The sequence below is a fragment of the Dermochelys coriacea genome, chromosome 16 (genome assembly GCF_009764565.3).
Source record: "Dermochelys coriacea isolate rDerCor1 chromosome 16, rDerCor1.pri.v4, whole genome shotgun sequence".
Lineage (NCBI taxonomy): Eukaryota > Metazoa > Chordata > Testudines > Dermochelyidae > Dermochelys > Dermochelys coriacea.
This window is the reverse complement of record NC_050083.1, coordinates 22,835,709-22,856,294: the sequence shown is the minus strand read 5'-3', so window position 1 is coordinate 22,856,294 and position 20,586 is coordinate 22,835,709. Positions and strand designations below refer to the sequence as shown.

The window sequence follows — 20,586 nt, the reverse complement described above, 5'->3', positions numbered from 1 at the left end:
ATAGTGCAGAATTCTGGGGATTAAGAAAGTATGACATGTCCAAACTGTCTTCATTTCATACAACCTACCTCAGAAAAATCCTCCATATCTTTTGGCCCAGAACAATCTCAAACCAAGACCTATTCACACAGCCAAGAAGATATGAGCACTGTCATTGCCAATAGGCGTTGGAGGTGAATTGGCCATGTGCTTCAGATGGAAACTGATTCCATCACCAAAATAGCACAAAGATGGATACCTGAAGGCAAGTGAAAACGAGGCTGCGCAAAAACAACATAGCAAAGAGCTGTGGAAGCTGAGCTGAAAAGCCTGCAGCACAGCTGGGGAACGATTTGAAAGACTTGCCAGAAACAGATAGGGGTGGAAGAGCTTCGTCACTGCCTTAAATGCCAGAGGCATAATAGGAACGTGATGATGATGATGATGAATGGTGCCTAAATGCTAGAGTATATAAATTGTGTAAAATTAACATAGTGGTATAAGCACTGCATGGTGGTGTAATCTCTCTCCTCAATATTTCCATATTCTCTTGTATAGGTGTGAATATATTATCGGAAGTCAGCTGGTGACATAGGTTAGTCAGTTTTGTCCTGGTGACAGTGCTTCCTCAGTATGTTTCACTCAATTGATGTCAGTGGCTATGATGTTTTAAATTAACACTATCTACCATGAGATGCAATGCAGCATTTTCTTCCCATTATCATTTAGGCTTTTACAATTAACACCACACTAGTGCAGTTTTATTTTGAATTGTGTCTGGCTTTTTTTTTTTTAAACCTGAATCAAAGAGAAAATTTAATGAAATTATGTGGTGGGGTTTTAATGCCTGGCATGAAGTTATAGTACATTACACATTTTTCAAGATAGCTTCTCCATATTCCTGTTTGTAGGATGCTTGCATACTCATGCCCATGCAATGGTGCTCTTCAGCTTTGGGAACGTTCTATGATAACAGAGCCAATTGGGACCGCACAAATTCCCCATTGTGGTTCTGAGAGGTCAGAGCCGATGTAAGGGTAAGCTGTACAGCCCGCAAATGCCTCCATTCCTTCCTTTCCCTGGCTAGCTGCCTACATAGGGATGTTTCCTCTGTGCTCAGAATCTTGATTGGCGCTATTTTTACGAGTTTCTCCTGTTTTCTAGTAATTGTTTTTAGCTGTTAGTTAGTTATACTAATATTTAGATCATTTTAAGTAGTTCTTTAAAAGTTTTTACTTGGTTTATGTGTCACTGCATGGTTAGTGTCTTGTTTTACAACATGTAGAATAAGGTGCTGATTTGTGTGGTGCTGTAATTTAACTAGCTGATGTAGTTTTGTTTACGATCCTAGGATATTCAAAAGCTTGAGGGCAAAATCTCATTACATAGGATTGATAATTGCTTTCTGATGAATATTCATCATATCTAATTACTTTAGGCAAATTTTACACATACTGGCTTCCTTCTTTTCCCACTAAGTCTGTGTCTGCACTATACTACATCACTGGCAGTGGCATGTGATACAAGTGTAGCTACATGTTGCAGTGAACAGCACACCATGTCCACACTGTGGTATGTAGCTACATGTTAGTGAAAGGTTCTACCAAAGGGAGGCAGCTGGGAAAGGCTCCAGCAGGTGAGAAGCAGCAGGAAACCACTTTGCTAAAAATAGCAGTGTAGACAGGGAGGCACATCTTGGGCAAATAGAGAAACATGTAGGGTACTCAAGCTCATACCTCACCCTTCAAGTGTCTTTACTTGCCTAAGTCATGCCTCAGCAATTACACAGCTACTTGTATCTATGCTTGCAGAGCTACACTGGTATGTACACCGCATATTGCCGAAAGAAGCATGCAGTGTACACATACCCTGAGTATGATTTTTGATAGATCATTTTCTTGCACTGAAATTTAAGATTTACAATATCTGTTATGTACCAAATGCTTTAAAGTTGATGCAAATTCAAATGTGCACATCTTTCATTACTAGCTTTTAAAACAATATTAAACAAATTATAACAAATACTTTGTATACATGCAGTATCTAACAGAAGTAAAGTCTCTCTAGCATGCACTTTAATAATAGCTTGTAAAAATGTTAGCTTTGGAATCAATACAAAAAATAAATGGTAGAATATAAAACACTTACCTAAAAGAATGGAGAAAAATTACTCTTAAAGATTACTTTTCCCCAAACCTTTTCTTTACATTTTATGCTTTGTACTCAGATAACTAAAATATCCTTTCTAAACCAATTCAACAATTTTTAGTGTTGTTTGCTGATACAATGTTGCCTTCAGTCTAAATTGTGTATTTTTTTCAGTCAAAAGTATAAATATATATGGATTCTTCCAGGCTATGTAGAAATGTGACTGTAATTCATGGATCAGTAGATGATGATATGATGTGACATTTCAAAAGCTCAATTTTGTAAGTGACAAGTGACTTCATTGTCCTCACATTCCACTTCGTAATGCATTAAAGGTTACAGTGAAGTATTAATATTATACATTAGTCTGAAGATAAGATCTGTGTCATTTTTGTTACTTGAAACAGGGTTTTGACATCAGCTAATTTACGCTAAATGCTAATGATACAGCTCTGCTTTTACAAACCCAACCTCACATGCCCCAACAAGTGATTCAAAGAGAATTAAAAATAAATCAACAATGAGCTTTTGTTTTTCAAATTGATTAATGTTCCTCTACCAGGAAAATTATAGATACTTAGAAATGCAGACAAAGTGTTAGTTTAAGAAACATATTTTCAGCTCATTGCATGATGCAGTAGATGCTTGATCTCCATTAGTGTTGGTGGGAATTACACTACTAAGAATATTCCACTAAATGTGAATTTTTTTAACAGATTTATCTCAGCGTTCAGGGACATAAAATAAACCTTGATAGAGTCATTAGTTAAACCACTGTTCTTCTTCGAGTGCTGTCCCTGTGGGTGGTCCACACCAGGTGATGGTGCATCCTGGCGTTGTTGATCGGAGATCTTCGGTAGCAGTGCCTGGTCAAGACGCACGTGCTCACCGGCTGTCTCATGGTCTCGTTAGAGTCTGTCTGAACACGCGCGTCCCACATCCCCATCAGTTCCTTCTCAACCGTCCTCAGCTGAAGACGGGACTCGGGGCAGTGCTAACACTCTTCCCTGGTCTTTGAAGGAAAGAATCACAAAAATATAGAAATAGTTAGTTGATAACATCCCAGTTGTTTCACTTCCTTTAGAATAGTTACTTAGTTTAAAAAAACAAAACAAAAAAAACCCAACTTTTTTTTCTCAAGCTCGTCTCCCGCAGAGATACTCTCCCCCAGCACTCCCAAGTTCAACAATGCCAGGGGCTTCAGGATTTAAAAAGTGTGTCTCCTGTTAGGACTCTGTCAAAGTCCGATGGACATTCATGCTGCATGAAGTGCCTAGGCGAGAGACACATCCCTGCTAAGTGCCTCCATTGCACAAGCATCAAAACCAGGGCTCGTTGTGATAGGGACCTGTGGCTGAAAATTATTTTTATGCAGAAATCCCTTCAACCATCTCCAGAGAACGGCAATGGTAAACCCTCTCCCTCACGCTCCCCGGCCAGGTCCGAACCTATTGGGAGCACAGCTTTACCCTCTCAGGCAGAGAGGCAAGAAGCCCAACTGTCTCCAAGTGGAGACTTTCACAAGGGTAAAGGGTCTCCTGCAAGATCCTTACCCTCAGTGCTGTTAGCGCTTGAAGGCAGGAGCCTCCGACAGTCCCAGCACTTCAGCGGCTTTTGTGGAGTGCAGAGCCAGGGACCCAACTTCCCATGCAGGGAAGATCTCTTCAGCACCAAAAATAGACCCGGTGCCGACAGTGTGCTCTACTCCAGTGCAGACAAGAACATCGGCACTGAGCCTGCCCACCGCTCATGCAGCAGCAATGGACCTCTCGCAGGGCACACACAAGAGATCCACGGCACTGGGGAAAGCTAAACAAAAATCTTTGCATGCCTCCGAGCACAGATCGTGCGCAGTGGAGCCAGACCCTAGGGAACAGCAACAACAGTTCCTAAGTCAAGATGACCTTTCATTGGCACATGAGCCTAACTCTCCGCTCCTGGACACACAGTGCTCACTCTTTGACCAGCCGCTCTCCCCATCTGATCTGACCATCTTTACTGACAGCGAGCCTGATATGCAACAACAGTAGGAGTTCCCCCCACCTGCCTCTCCTCCTGCACCAGAACCTTTTACACCTCAGACCATGGCGAACAACCACCAGCCTCAGTTTCCCTACTTTGCACCCCCCCATCGGTGGCATCTAACTTCTCTTATCCCATGCCTTGGTCTCATTGGTACCCTTGGCCAGCTTCTACTGCCATTCAACCTCATGCTTCTTCCACCAGACCACAAGCTCCTTCTGCGCCTCCAGCTCCATCTACTTCTAGAGCGCCCAAACCCTCCTCTGAAGATGTGGGCCAGGGACCATACCCTGATTTGTCGAACTCCAACTCTCCATCAGCTCCAGACGGAGCCCTCATGCCTCTGCCTCCACAGAATGTGGATGACCTGAAACAGTACCAGGAACTTTTCAAGAGGGTGGCACTCAGCCAAGACATCCCTTTAGAAGATGTCCAGGAGACACAACACAAACTCCTCAAAATCCTTCAACTCTCTTCATCCTCAAAGATCGCGCTTCCCATAAATGACGCACTCCTAGAACCAGCTGACACACTCTGGCAGACTCCAGCCTCTATCTTACCAACTTACAAAAAGGCTGAACGCAGATATTATATTCCTGCTAAGGACGTAGACTTTTTATTCTCTCGTCCACAACCAAATTCTCTTGTAGTGGATGCTACGACCCACAGGACAAAACATCCACACTACTAGCCCACCCCGCAAGACAAGGACCTCAAACATCTTGATGCCCTGGGCCGCAAGGTTTTATACCTCCTCCACTCTGCAATTCAGAATTGCAAACTACTCTGCCCTACTTGCAAGCTATGACTTTGATAACTACAATAAACTCTTTGACTTTACCTCACATATTCCAAAGGACAGGAGAGCAGACTTTAAATCAGTCCTTGTTGAAGGCCAATTTGTTTCCAGGATGGCCCTACAAGCATCTCTAGACAGGGCAGATACAGCTGCCCATACTACCGCAAGTGCTGTGGTTATGTATAGAGCTTCCTGGCTCTCTGCATCAGGTCTCCCCAAAGATCTGCAGACCAAAGTGGAGGACCTCCCCTTCGATAAAGACAGACTTTTTTCCAAAAAAAAAAAAAAATGGGCGAGGTCCTTCACACCATGAAAGACTCTAGAGCAACCCTACGCACCCTGGGCATATACTCATCAATTCCCAGGAGACAACAGTATCAATCTTACCAGAGGTCACGTACACAACAGTATCACCGGCCTCAGAACAGACCCTAAGACATGCGTAGGAATTGCCCTAGACCTCCTAAGAGCAGACAAAACCAAGTGCAAACAGCTACTTCCCACCCACTGGGAATAAACAACAAATTTGAAGCGTTGGTCGAGGGTCTGCAGGACCATTCCTTAACTCCACTGCCTACTTGCCCATTTGGCCACTGCCTCCAGGCTTTCCATCATGCCTGGCAGAAAGATTACACAGGACCGTTGGGTCCTAGAAATAGTTCAGTCTGGCTACTCCATCCCTTTTATATTCCACACTCCTACCCTTTCCCCTTCCCCATCCTTCTTCAGGGACCCCTCTCGCGAGCACCTACTTCTTGTAGAAGTGGATCACCTTCTGTGGATAGGTGCAGTGGAACCCATGCCAACACAACATCGAGGAAAAGGGTTCTACTCCCACTACTTTCTGACCCAGAAAAAGACAGGGGGATGGAGGCCTATACTAGACCTACACCGACTGAACAAATTTGTAAGAGTAAAAAATTCAAGATGGTCACACTGGGCACAATAACATCTTCCCTGGAACAAGGGGACTGGTTCACAGCCCTCGACCTACAAGATGCCTATTTTCACATATCCATTCATCTGGCCCAAAGATGCTTCTTATGCTTCACAATCAGACACGACCTTTTCCAATACAGAGTACTCCCTTTTGGACTCTCTAGAGCACTGAGAGTATAAAACCCTAGCTATAGTCGTGGCCCACCTCCACAGACATGGGGTCATACTTTTCCCCTACCTAGACGATTGCCTCATCAAGGGTAACTCATACGCCGAGACGCTTCAAGTTACCCATTTCACCATCTCACTCTTCCACAGCTTGGGCCTACAAATAAATGTCCAAAAACCCACCCTGACGCCTACACAGCAGATTGAATTCATTGGCGCTCACTGGACTCAGTTTGAACCAGAGCCTCACTACCACACACCAGATTCTTCACTATCTTACACCTCATACATATGCTCTTTGTTCGTCCCAGGATACAGGCAAGAAATTTGTGTGCAGCTCCTTGGACACATGGCAGCTACCACCTTCATAGTGAAGTACGCCAGGCTGCACATGAGATGTCTTCAGGGTTGGCTCAACTCAAACTACAAACCCAGCAGGCACAGCCTCTGCACACTACTGACTCCTCCAGCAAACGTACTAGCTTCCCTGCAATGGTGGACAAGACCAGAGAACCTTTGCATTGGCGTTCTCTTTCAACAGCAATCCCCCACGCTCATGCTCACCACGGATGCTTCCCTGATAGGTTGGGGAGTGCATCTGGAGGGACACACAGCACAAGGCCACTGCTCCATGCCAGAGACGTGTCTACACATAAACCTCCTAGAGCTCAGAGCAGTGAGACAAGCCTGCCTCCACTTTCTTTCCCTAAGAAAGAACAAATTTATCCAGATCCTAAAGGACAATATAGCGTGTATGTTTACATCATCAGACAAGGGGGAGTACGATCAGACTCCCTATTCATGGAAGTCATCCGATTATGGAATTGGTGCATACAACACCACATACAAATTGTTGTGTCGTACTTACCCGGCTGTAACAACACTACCACTGATACACTCAGCAGACACGTCTCCAAAGTACATGAGTGGGAATTGCACCCCACGATACTACAACAGCTCTTCTCCCAATGGGGCACCTCGTCAATAGACCTCTTTGCCACAACCCAGAATTGCAAATGCCTCTTTTGCTCCAGAGCGGGATTCAGGACCATATCCCTTGGAGACGCATTCCTCATTCTGTGGAACAACTCTCTCCTGTATGCCTTTCCACCGATCCCTCTGATACACAGGGTCCTTCGCAAGATCAGAGACGACAAGGCCCATGTCATACTCATTGCCCTAGCTTGGCCGAGACAAACGTGGTATCCTTACCTGCTCCACATATCCGCCCATCCTCCACGGACTCTCCTCGACAGACCAGGTCTCCTTTCCCAGGACAACAGGCAAATTCTTCACCCCCAGCTCCAGAAACTCCACCTGACACCATGGTTCCTTCATGGTTCCAGACCCACGAATTAGCCTCTTCTGAGCAAGTCCAATATGTCCTCCTGCATGGTAGAAAAGACTCCACTCGTAAAACTTATCTGCAGAAGTGGAAGTGGTTTTCCCTGTGGTGGTCAAACAAACATTTATCACCCCATATCTTGAGCCTTCCTAACATCCTAGACTATCTCCTGGAACTTAACCAGAATGGACTCTCACTCAGCTCCATCAGGGTACGAATATTCACTCTTTGCCCACTCCACCATAAAACGCTTCCTCATGGGTCTACAAAATCTCTACCCGAAGATTTACCCATCCGCAGCTGAATGGAATGTCAATCTCGTTGTTTGCGGTCTTACAAAACCTCCATTTGAGCCCTTAGCTACTTCATCTCATCTTCATATGTCCATGAAAGTAGCCTTCTTCTATAACATCAGCAAGGAGGGTAGGGGGAATAAGCACCCTGATGGCCTACCCTCCCTACACAACCTTCTCTAAAGACAAAGTTACCCTGCGAACCCACCCTAAATTTCTCCCTAAGGTGGTATCCACCTTAACCATCGAATATACTTACCTACATTTTATCCCAAACCTCACATGACTCCACACAAGGCAACGCTGCACACCCTCGACATCAGATGAGTACTGGCCTTCTATTTAGACAGGACTAAACCATTTTGTAAGTCCTCCCGCCTATTTGTCTCCACTACCGAGCAATCAAAGGGTGCCGCAGTTTCTAAACAACGTCTTTCCAAGTGGATCTATGACTGCATCAGATCCTGTTATCACATTCAAAATGCTCAATCGCCCGAAGGCATCGGAACTCATTCTACTCGAGCCATGTCAACATCCGTTGCTTTCCTCCATAATGTACCCATTCCTGATATCTGTAAGGCGGCCATGTGGTCCTCTGAACACACATTTACTAAACACTATGCTATCACACAGGATACCACAGCAGACACCACAGTGGGCCATACAGTACTGTCTACAGTACTCACTGCTGCAACTCCAAAGTCCCACCAGCCTTAGTGGGTACTGTTTCACATTCACCTGGAGTAGAGCACCGACAGGGACAGCACTCAGAGAGGAAGAGAAAGTTATTCACCTTGCAGTAACTGAAGTTCTTCGAGATGTGGGTCCGGGTGGGTACTCCACTCCTCGCTCTCCTCCCCTCTACTTTGGAGTTCTACACTGACTTCTCACAGTAGAGAAGGACCTGAGGGGGATGTGGGATGCGCGTGTTTAGGCACACTCTAACGAGACCGTGAGACAGCAGCTGAGCACGTGTGTCCTGACCAGGCACTGCTACCAAAGATCTCTGATCAACGGCACTGGGACACATCATCACCTGGAGTGGAGCACCCACAGGGACACACATTTCGAAGAACTTCGGTTACTGCAAAGTCAGTAACTTTCTCTTAGCTTGCAACCTGTAAGTGGAGATGGGTGAATGGGTCCAGAAAAAGTAACCCAAACCCTTTGGTCAAAACTTGAATCAAACCTAAATGTTTAACTGCTCCTGATTTTTTTCAAAAAAGTGTGATATGAGGGGTGAAGGGATAATTGCACTTCCTGATTTGGATCCAGAAGTGGAAATAGATTTGGAAATGTTATTCTTGCTGTATTATCTAAAACAGCCCAGGAAGTACTAAAAATCTATAAACTAGCTACATCTGTATTTATAGTATCTGGACATCAGTCTTGCTTAAAAGCCTGTTTTCTATTCTATTCCAGTTTCCATATCCAAGAGCTTTTGTCAAGCGTCTGGACCAAACCTCCAAATCTTTAGTTTCCTCCATTTACTAATTTAAATTTTTTTTCCTTATGTTTGCAAAGGAGAACTGTGTTTTACCATAATCGTGAACCTACCAATCTGTGCAGAGCAGCGCAAGAGAAATTAATGCAGATGCATATACTTGAAGATCTGGTCACCATGCAATGGTGATACAGATCACAGTCTAACAATAATTTTAAAAGCCCTTTTGGCTGTGAAATGCTGTGTTAGACTGTGAGCTCTTGAGAGCAGAGAGCGTCTTATTGTATGTTTTTACAAGTGCACTGTACATTTCAGCACTACGTAAAGTTCTTAGCATTAGAATAGTGCTTTCCCCTAAATGTCTTGGTTTGAGTGGTGCATAAGGAACAGAACAGGTAAACTGATAAAATGTGGTCAAGATGGGAAACAGGCATATGGAGACGAGTACAGGGACAGACAAACCCATGCTACTGAAGAACGTTTTTAAGAATTAGAACTTAACCAATACAGTGAGTGTTTACTGTGGATTCCACTTTTTCTTTCTTAACACCGTGCACCATCCACAAAGAGCATGGTATCTATTTAAATAAGTTAGCAGGAAAGTAGGGTTTTGAGATTACAACAAACTGGTTACACTTGGAAAATCTCCAAACTGAAGCTGTTCATGGCACAGTAACTTAAAGAATTCTTGTAGCTAGGGCTTTTGACTCCTCGCTTTTCCTGTATACACATGTTCCTCTGTTAATAAAGGCAAGTTACTGACATTCGAAAACTCACAGATACCACATAACAGGTGACCTTTTAAAAACCTACATAGAAAAGCGAAAGCAGTAGTCTTCATGGGGTGCAGCCTAATAAAGGCAGTGTTAAAAACTGGCTTGTCATTGCATCCCAGGAACCATCTCTGCCTTGAGATGTAAACAAGGCTGCAATGCAGCATCAAAAAGGGTAAAAAGAATATAGAGGCCTAAACATTGAAGCAGAGGTCAGACACCGCTAAGTGATACCCTCATAAACATTGTTAAAACTGTTATGTTATTACTCTTGTGTGATATACCAAATACTTTTTGGACCCTTGGATTTTTGTGCTGATTATATCCCAAAGAATCAATTGTTTTCTGTATGATTCAGTCATATTTTAATGTTAACCCTCTCCCATTGTGTCATTTATAGGGGACAAGAAAATCCTCCTACCCCCTTTTCCAGGGTTTTGCATACTATTAGAATTTGCTTTTTAGATATTTTCTTGTCTTAGTTATCAGAAATATTATAGAAAATGGTGTTTCCCTCCTTCACCTAATTGCTGTAACCCGTAACAACATAAGAATGACCATACTGAGTCAGACCAATGGTCCATCTAGCCCGTATCCTATCTTCTGACAGTGGCTGGTGCCAGATGCTTCAGAGGGAATGAACTGAACAGAGCAATTTGCCGTGTGATCCACCTCTGTCGTCCAGTCCCAGCTTCTAGCAGTCAGAGGTTTAGGGAAACCCTTCTTGATGTTGTGATCAGCAATAAGTCTCTGAATCCCAATGTAAATTTATTATGAAATGGAGAGCCTGAGGCCCTAATAATCAAGACAGATGGCTATCTAATGGCATTAAACAGGCAGTGATTCATATTCCATGAGATTGGCAAATACTTTTCACAGGGCTGCAGTACAGTACTGGGTTCTGTAACTATGGTAGATTATTTATCTCTTTTTTTAAATATAATAACACTAAATATTCTAACATCTCTCCTCTAGCTATAGTGTATATCTTAAGGCTCTGGCTTTCTAACATAGTGGTATATAGCTCAGTCATAAAAGTCAACTGTGGGCTTATACGTGGCATACAAGGTTACCAGCTTGGGAGTGTTTTTTTAAAAAATCGAGGGAAAAAACCATCTGTTTTTTGAGGGGTAAATTGTCAAATCTATTTTTGTTCACTTTAATGGTTACATTTTTGCCATTTGGTTCCGTGTGGCTGTATCACAGTGCACAGAACCTTGGCTCCCTTCCAGAGAGTCTCAGTATTTCCTCTTGTATCCTCGCAGCTTATCCAGATCTGTTTCATCCCTAGACTTCAGTAGGTTTTAGTTCATGGGCTAAAAATAAGATGTTTAAAATATAGTCAGTCTTCATTCTTGATGCCCAATCAGCCACACATTAACTCCAAAAACAGGTTTTGTTGTTCACATACTAACAGTTACCCATGAGTTAAAACAAGCCAACAAAAACTGCATTGAAAATGCATTAAAGGCTCTGGCATGAACCACAGAAACTAGATTCACAATTGAGACTTATTTCCCCAACATGGAGTCCTGATGCGGCAGCCTGTTATGCCTTGTTGTGTTGCAGGATAAGTCTTAATTTAAGAATTGACATTAGAGACGAAGACCTGTTAGCTCACCTAGACCATTTCCTTTGCCAGTCACTGGTTCCCTGTGGCACAATGTATATCTCAGTGGTTTGTCCATTTGCAAATGACTCCACTGCCTTCTGGGGACTACACTGCAACCTAATAAGTCCCACAGTTAAAACATGCTTCCTAATGATCATTCTGACTTTTCCTTTGTTTTATTTCATCCCATTATGTCTGTAGGTCACCCTAAACTGCTGCGTGTCCTTGGAGTTTACACCTTTTAGATACACATGGAGAGTGTTGTCTGTCTTTGTCGTCATTTAGTCAAACTGTTTGTATTTGACTCTATCTTTCCTCAGAAGTCTGTTCTTCCCTTCCTTTAAACATTTTGCTGAATTTCTTTTAATTTCATTTAAATTGTTTCTTATGCTCCAAGCTGAGCATTATTCTAGGTATGTACTCACAAGGTACATGACATCATCCTGGGCCATGATACCTCTTTGTGTGCAGCTCCCAAATGAGAAGACAGCTCTTTTCTAGGTTGTTCGGTGTCCACTATCATCCCTTGCTCTCTTTCAGCGTAACTGCTTTTTTCAAAGTATCTGTCTCCATTTACATTGATTTATCTGAGTTTTGAATTGTTTCCCCAGATATATTATCTTTGTTTTCCAGGATAAATCATTCATTCACTGCCTGCTATGCTGACCAATACTGTTTAATTGTTTCCTTGTACTCCACTATCTGTCTATATGCCTCTGTTGTCTCTTCTCTTTTATTCTTTGATTGTAAGCTCTTTGGAGCCAGGGACTTTTTGTTTTGTGTGTGTATTGTGTCTAACACAGTGGGATGATTGTCCATGGCTAAGGTTCCTAGGTGCTATAGTAATACAAATACTAATAATTATTAATATTAATATTATTTCCTGCTCATGCAGTATTTTGACCTTTTCTGCTTCCTTGTGTTTTTAAGTATCTGTCTGTTTAGGGGTTCACAATATCTCCCATTTTAATTTCTTCAGTAAATTTCACATTCTCTTCTTGGTTATTAATTAAGATTTTAAATAACGTTGGGACCCAAATCAATTCCTCCAGCATCTTACTAGGCACCTCCCCACAACTTGATTGCCATTTATCTTTAGTTCTCAGTTTGTGTCAATGTCCAAGCCAATTTGAATTAACTTTTAATGAAAAATTGTGAGAGTCAGTAGATCAAATGCTGAAGGCAAGGAACACAGACTCTTTCTTTTACCCATTTATTCAGTAATTCTAGCCAAAATGATCAATTTGCTTGGGGGGAATTGTTTTAGAGAAACCCATGCTGTTTATGATTTATTAGTCCCAAGTTCCTACTGTACTATTGAGGTAACAGATTTTTTTTTCCTTAATATTTATACCATTGTTTTATTACATCTCTAAGCTACTCACTAGGTGGAAATTGCCAGAATCAGGCTTTTTCTGCCATTTTTCTGCCATTTCCTCCCTCTTCCCTTCTGCCCCCAATTCTGCTTCTGTTGCTTTGAAGAAGATGTGAAATGCTGTCTTCAGATTGTGTGTGTTGGGCGAAATATGCTCTCAGATATTAACAAAATTAAGTCAAACAGCCATCATGAACCAGAATTACTCCACCCGTCACTAGCATTTGTTACCAGTGCAATGTATGTTCTGTAGTCAAATCTTCAGAAACAAAAACAGTTGCTACTTCTAACAGACTATTTTATTTTATGATTTATTTGTTTATTTGGCCAGCCACTTCTTTTAAGCTTAAGTTTTATCTTATTTATGATCTTGTTTTGATTTATATCTTTCAGTTAACTGCCTGCATTCATGGGTCTGCAGCTATGCTCTACCCAATGTTCTGGCAACATGTTTACATTCCTGTTCTGCCCCCGCATCTATTGGACTACTGCTGGTAAGACTGTAGATCACTTAAATACACAACAGTTTTATGAATCTCTGCATTTTAAGATTTAAGTGTTTTTATGGTGTAACAGTTAATCTAAAAATTTATATGTGTATGTTAAATAAGTAGTTGATTAAGTAAGTCAAATACATTGTTTTCATAGCATAATATAATAGCACCAGTCTTATTAGTTACTCTAACATGATATATTATTATAGAATGTTACTATATACTAATTTTAGATCTGCAATATTCACTATTACAGCATAGATTTTGTTTAACTGTTGCATTTTAAATCAAGAAGACTCCAAAAATAAATGATACAGGTAGAAACAGATAACTCCTATTTTCCCGTTGCTTTCCTGATTTGTCAGTTTATTTTTTCTTTGGTGCTTTCCTGTTACAATCTTCTATTTTGCAGTGTGAGTTTAGAAATTGACACGTTATTTGGAAGAGGGTGTAAACATTTTCTGTCTCTCCTGCTCCGTTAGCATGGAGTTATAGCTTCCTACGGAAGGGAAAGAGAGCGGGAATTCTTTGACACTGGGTGCTCCCACATGTGAACTCCATAAGCTTTCCTGTAACATCCCAAGATGCTTTTTGCTACTCAAACCAATTTCCCATCAAGCTAGAAAGTTTCAGCCTGGAATCATTTGCGTTTTTCTTCATTATTTAATCTGTCAACCAAAACTTTTACTTGGATCAAATTAAGAATACATTCATTTACAGTGACAACGCACACAGGATGCCTGCCAAGCAGCTGCCTGCTATATATCCAAACAAAGAAACATTTCAAGCACTGTTTTAGATTTTTAGACGGGCCCTTCATACATTCTTGAAGGAAAGACTCCATTAAATCTTCAATCCAGGCCCTTTTCTTATCATTTGACAAAACAAATATGCAGGTTTCTACACAAACGATCATTGCCCTCAGAGAAGAAGATGTGGCAGCAAATAATGTTTTTAAGATGGTCTAGCATGTGCACGTGGAAGGTGGAGTATAACGATCAAATCTGTTCTTCATTAGAAAGTCATTTTATATGCCAGTTGACCTTAGGATACACCAACATGGCCCAAAAAACCCCAAAAATTTCGCAGCAGCAAGTATCAGAGTCTGGGACTATAAACTTGGGCTCATGCTATGACACTAAAAATAGCCATGTAGACATTCCAGCTTGGGCTGGAGCTTGGGCTCTGAAGCCTGGGGAAGAGAGTAGGTTTCAGAATCCAAGCTCCAGGCTGAGCTGGGGCATCTACATGGCTATTTTTTAGCACCATTCCATGAGCGCCAATCTGTAGACCCGGGCTCTGTGATTTGCTGCTGCAGGATTATTTTTGCTATATAGACAGACCCTTAGTGGCAGCTTCAGGATTTGTGAAGGAAGCTATTTATTCTCCTATCGCAAAAAGCGTGCCCCAGCAATCGTTTTGGAAATGTGCTGAACATAATTTGGTCCTGTCAACCGTCACAGTTGAATGTATGTTGTTTTTTAAAGTTCTGGTTCAGCTACCCCTGTTGCAGACAACATCTATTGTCAGGAACAGGTACAATTCTTAGTGCAGACAAGGTTTACAAGAACATTTGCAACAGCTGAGGAATACAAAGACATGTATAATATGTAAGGTTTTCTTCACTGTTAACTAATGCCGGTCAAAAAGCACAGAGCCCAGATAGCTACACTTCTCATGGAAGTTGGTCTCACAGTATGTATAGTCTATTTATGACCCCTTATTTTGTTTGCAATTCCCCTCTTATTTTGTGTCTCACACCAATAAACTTTGTTTTAACTTGAAAAGTGAGATAGGTTATTGCGATTATTGTGTTGGGGTTACCTGGTCTTGGATGACTTAGTGGGAATCTGAGCCTGATCTCGAGGCGTGTGAGGGAGGAGTACCGTTAACAGCAGGGCTCTCAAACTCAGTTTACCTTAGGGCCAGTGCCAGTCCTCAAATCCTCCCACCGGGCCAATAATGTCACTGAAGATGGTGTTCAGAAAAGAAAAAATTTATATTGTATTTTTTATTTTGAATTTCTTAGAAATAAACTGTCATACAACTTCATACAATTCTTCGCCTGCCAGAGAGTTTTTAGTGTTTGCCAGACACCTGGCAGTGCTTCTGTTCTGTCTGTTGATGTTTGGCCTCAGTGACTGAACAGATGAAACCTTCAGGATTGCAGCAAGGTGTGCATCAGATAGTTGTGTTTGGTATTTTGACTGGTTTATATTCGTTGTGGGGAGAAAAGTGATGCTGCCTCCATGGCTGACTCTGCCCGGCAACTAATGATGCTGCCTCCAGGGCTGACTGGGCCCAGCACCTAGTGATGCTATCTCTGTCCCTCTTCCCCAGCCAATGGGAGCTGCGGTGGGCGGCGCCTGCAGCAGACATTGCCAGCAGCATGTCTGCATGCGTCTCTCCTCCACGGGCTGCAGTGGGGAGGTTCTCGTGTCACAGATGGCTCAGGGGCCGAGACTTTGAGACCCCTGATTAACCGTCTTAGACAGCAAGTGCACAGAGACAGTGATACTCTTCCCAAAAGCAGGCAGAAGGATGGCTGAAGTAATTGAGGGCACAGAGAGAGCCGAATAGCATAAGGAGTTCCAGACTTGTGTACAAGTTAAGCTCTTCGGGCAGGGACTGTCTTCCTTTATGTCAGTACAGCATCTAGCACATTGTGAGTACTATATAAATTATTACAAAAGCTATGTTAAAAGAACATTGTTAAAGTTGCAAAATCAACTCTCAAAAATTAGGAAATGCAAGATTTGTGCAATTTTAATTTGGCCCCCTTGTGCCTATGCATTATGATATAATCTTTGACTTCATGGTCACATACTATGCCACGTTTTAAGGAAAGCTTCTGCAATTTGGCTTTTTTTAAACTGGCAATACACCTAAAACTTGCCTGTTAAGTTCATGCTGCTCCTAATCACTCCTCTTTCCCATTCTTACTTAGCTTTGCCCTGCTCCATGTTAATTTCACACCAGGGAGTGATGTGAAACTAACAAGAGGGGGCACAGGAACTGGGGATGTTGTGAATAAAAATGTATATGCTGAAAAGTGCCTACTTAACCCTGATTGTGACCTCCAGTAGAGATGCTGCCAATCCTTCAGTTTTAATGCTGAAAGCCAAAAGTCATATTCACTGTGTGATTGGGGAGGGGTGTGAATTAAGAACTGTTCCTGTTCACCTAAATTCATATGAATAGTGTCATCCCAAATGCTACATAGCCACAGAACAGTGTGGGATATATTTTTACTCAAAAATCGGTCTCTGCTCTCTCTGACCTGCCTTAAGTGTTGTGTTTGAAACAATATATATTCAATTATAATAGCCAAGACGCCCTAAGTATGCATATCATGCATGAGAATCATAGGAAGAAGTGCATATTAAACACACTTGCTGAAGGAACACTCAGATTAACGGCATCACAAAATTATATAGTCTGCCACAAAATACCTATCTACAATTCCTGAAATAAAATACAGTGGAAATACATATCTAATAAGTAGTGGCTAGAACTGTGCTACTGTTTAGATTAAGCATGCATCCATCAGTGGCTTTGCATGCTTTTGTGCTAAATATTTTTTTCTGTTTTAATGAGTTTTCTTGACATTTCACCAGTAAATGTGTTGCAGCCAAAAAAATCACTGGGTGTATTTGACTACTTAAAGAACAGAAAATACAATGATGGTTAAATAAAAATACTGCTATTGAGAAAAACAGATAATCTAATCAAAATTGAGTTTTATCACCTTAAGCTAACTTCTGTGGCTTTGATCAGGATCCATAAATCTTAAGAAACTGGAGTCTATGCTAATAGCTTTATTATATTCTTTTCTGAGACTTTTCTCCAGCAAAAGCCTATGGAGTGCTTCTAAGTAAGGAACCAGCGGGGATGACTAGCGTTTTAAGTGAAGTGCTAGGAGCCTGAAACATGTAAATTTAAAGGAGGTTTGTTCCTCTGCAGATGATTTAAATGTTAAGTACATGCCCATGTCGGGGATACATAGACTGGAATCTAAAAACTATTATCTCCTGTAGAAATGAACCTTCAATTTACTCGCTGCACAGGAAGGGCAGATTCTAGTCATTTTCACTGCCAGCAGGTGCCCTTTCTGTGCATAATAGGCTTTGCATGTGTAATTAACACATGAAGGCTGCTAATGCCAGTTTTTTCTTCAGGTACATGCTGCTAGGAGTTTTCAGGACAACGGTGTGGGCCCCAAGAGGCTTTTACACTGGGTTTGAAGATTAGGTATTCATTGACTTCCTGACAAAGACATGTTAAAAGGAGCTAAGACCGGACCCGCAGTTGGGAGCATAGGTGTGCACAAAGCAAAAACATAGGCTATGTATGAAAAGAAATAAAGATACAAATAGCTGAGCCAGGCTGAATTGACTCTTTCATAGATACGAAGGTCAGAAGGGACCATTCTGATCATCTAGTCCGACCTCCTGCACAGCGCAGGCCACAGAATCTCACCCACCCACTCCTACGAAAAACCTCACCTATGTCTGAGCTATTGAAGTCCTTAAATCATGGTTTAAAGACTTCAAGGAGCAGAGAAGCCTCCCTCAAGTCACCCATGCCCCATGCTACAGAGGAAGGCGAAAAACCTCCAGGGCCTCTCCAATCTGCCCTGGAGGAAAATTCCTTCCCGACCCCAAATTGGCGATCAGCTAAACCCTGAGCATATGGGCAAGATTCACCAGCCAGATACTACAGAAAATTCTTTCCTGGGTAACTCAGATCCCATCCATCTAATATCCCATCTCAGGGGATTAGTCCTATTTACCCTGAATATTTAAAGATCAATTACTTACAAAATCCCATTATCCCTTCATACCATCTTCTCCATAAACTTATCGAGTAGAATCTTAAAACCAGATAGATCTTTTGCCCCCACTGCTTCCCTTGGAAGGCTATTCCAAAACTTCACTCCTCTGAAGGTTAGAAACCTTTGTCTAATTTCAAGTCTAAACTTCCTGGTGGCCAGTTTATACCCATTTGTTCTTGTGTCCACATTGGTGCTGAGCTGAAATAATTCCTCTCCACTGGTAACCACTGGAACTCCACTGGTAACCTCCCTCGAGCCTGACAATTCGCCTTTCAGTAGGACCCGTTGCAGTCTCCCCTTTAACCAATTCCTTATCCACCTTTTGATGTTCATATTGATCCCCATCTTCTCCCATTTAACTAATAATTCCCCATGTGGCACGGTATCAAATGCCTTACTGAAATCTAGGTAAATTAAATCCACTGCATTTCCTTTATCTAAAAAATCTGTTACTTTTTCAAAAAAGGAGATTAGGTTGGTTTGGCACGATCTACCTTTTGTAAAACCATGTTGTATTTTGTCCCATTTACCATTGACTTCAATGTCCTTAACTAATTTCTCCTTCAAAATTTTTTCCAGGACCTTGCACACTACAGATGTCAAACTAACTGGCCTGTAGTTACCCGGATCACTTTTTTTCCCTTTCTTAAAAATAGGAACTATATTAGCAATTCTCCAATCATTCGGTACTACTCCTGAGTTTACAGATTCATTAAAAATTCTTGCTAATGGGCTTGCAATTTCAGGTGCCAATTCCTTTAATATTCTTGGATGAAGATTATCTGGGCCCCCCGATTTAGTCCCATTAAGCTGTTTCAGTTTCACTTCTACCTCAGATATGGTAATATCTATCTCCATATTCTCATTCCCATTTGTCATGCTACCATTATCCCTAAGATCCTCCATAGCCTTATTAAAGACTGAGGTAAAGAATTTATTTAGATATTGGGCCATGCCTAGATTATCTTTAACCTCCACTCCATCCTCAGTGTTTAGCGGCCCCACTTCTTCTTTCTTAGTTTTCTTCTTATTTATATGGCTATAGAACCTTTTACTATTGGTTTTATTGGTTTTGCAAAGTCCAACTCTACTCGACTTTTAGCCTGTCTCACTTTATCCCTACATGTTCTGACCTCAATTAGGTAGCTTTTCTTGCTGATCCCTCCCATCTTCCACTCCCTCTATGCTTTCTGCTTCTTCTTAATCACCTCTCTAAGATGCTTGCTCATCCAGCTTGGTCTACAACTCCTTCCTATGAATTTTTTCTCCTTTCTTGGGATACAGGCTTCCGATAGCTTCTGCAGCTTTGATTTAAAGTAATCCCAGGCCTCCTCTACTTTTAGATCCATAAGTTCTTCAGTCCAATCCACTTCCCTAACTAATTTCCTTAATTTTTGAAAGTCAGCCCTTTTGAAATCAAAAACTCTAGTTGCAGATTTATTTTTGTTAATCCTTCCATTTAGTTTGAACTGAATTAACTCATGATCACTTGAGCCAAGATTGTCCCCTACAACCATTTCTTCTATGAGGTCCTCGCTACTCACCAAAATTAAATCTAAAATGGCATCCCCTCTAGTAGGTTCAGCAACTACTTGATGAAGGAATCCATCAGCTATCGCATCTAGGAAAATCTGAGCCCTATTATTATTACTAGCACTGGTCCTCCAGTCTGTATCTGGGAAGTTAGTCACCCATGATCACGCAGTTTCCATTAGTATTTACTTTATTAAAAACATTAAAAAGGGCTCTATCCATATCCAAATTAGATCCCGGAGGTCTATAGCACACCCAAGCACTATCGTAGGAGAGGCTTTACTAGTTATCTTCCCCAATGTAATTTTCACAGCATTCACACACTTTCACAGCATTTCAGCCTGTGACTATAACGAATGAACAAGCTAGGGGGCTAAAAGTATGATTTTAAAACCTATAATTATCAGGAAGACTCTAATTGCACATTCACAAACACAACAACTCATTATCTTAGCCTGATGTGAACTTTAATTAGAGTAGTAATCACACACTGTAGTTGTCTGAATAAATCAATTTAGCACCAATTTATGTGCCATAAATATGTTTCCCAAAATAACTTCCATCTATTTTGTAACTGTGTGAACTCAGAAAGGTGATTTTGGCCATGAAAGCTAATACTGTTATGAAAACTTCTTATTGTCTACTTCAAAGCTGTGTTTTTAGTTTATGGGCCTTTGCATTTTAGGGGAAATGAACTGGAATTGACTTTTTTTAAACTTGAGGCTTTAATTTTGATTTAATTTTAACTTCAGTTACTGTCTGGTTCTTTACTTTGCAGCGGTGACATAAGAATTTAAAAGAGGAGAAACTAAAGCAGATGGTTGAGAA

At 41.5% G+C, this 20,586-nt stretch overlaps 1 protein-coding gene across 13 annotated transcripts in view; it reads left to right on the top strand.

Annotated features, from left to right (window-relative positions):
- DENND1A (DENN domain containing 1A) overlaps nt 1-20,586 on the top strand; it is a 379,559-nt gene that overhangs the window by 199,223 nt on the left and 159,750 nt on the right. For all 13 annotated transcript variants that reach the window (XM_038374765.2, XM_043498901.1, XM_038374762.2 and 10 more), the window contains exon 10: nt 13,291-13,391. In XM_038374765.2, coding sequence (XP_038230693.1) covers nt 13,291-13,391 — 101 coding nt within the window. The remainder of the gene's footprint in view (nt 1-13,290; nt 13,392-20,586) is intronic.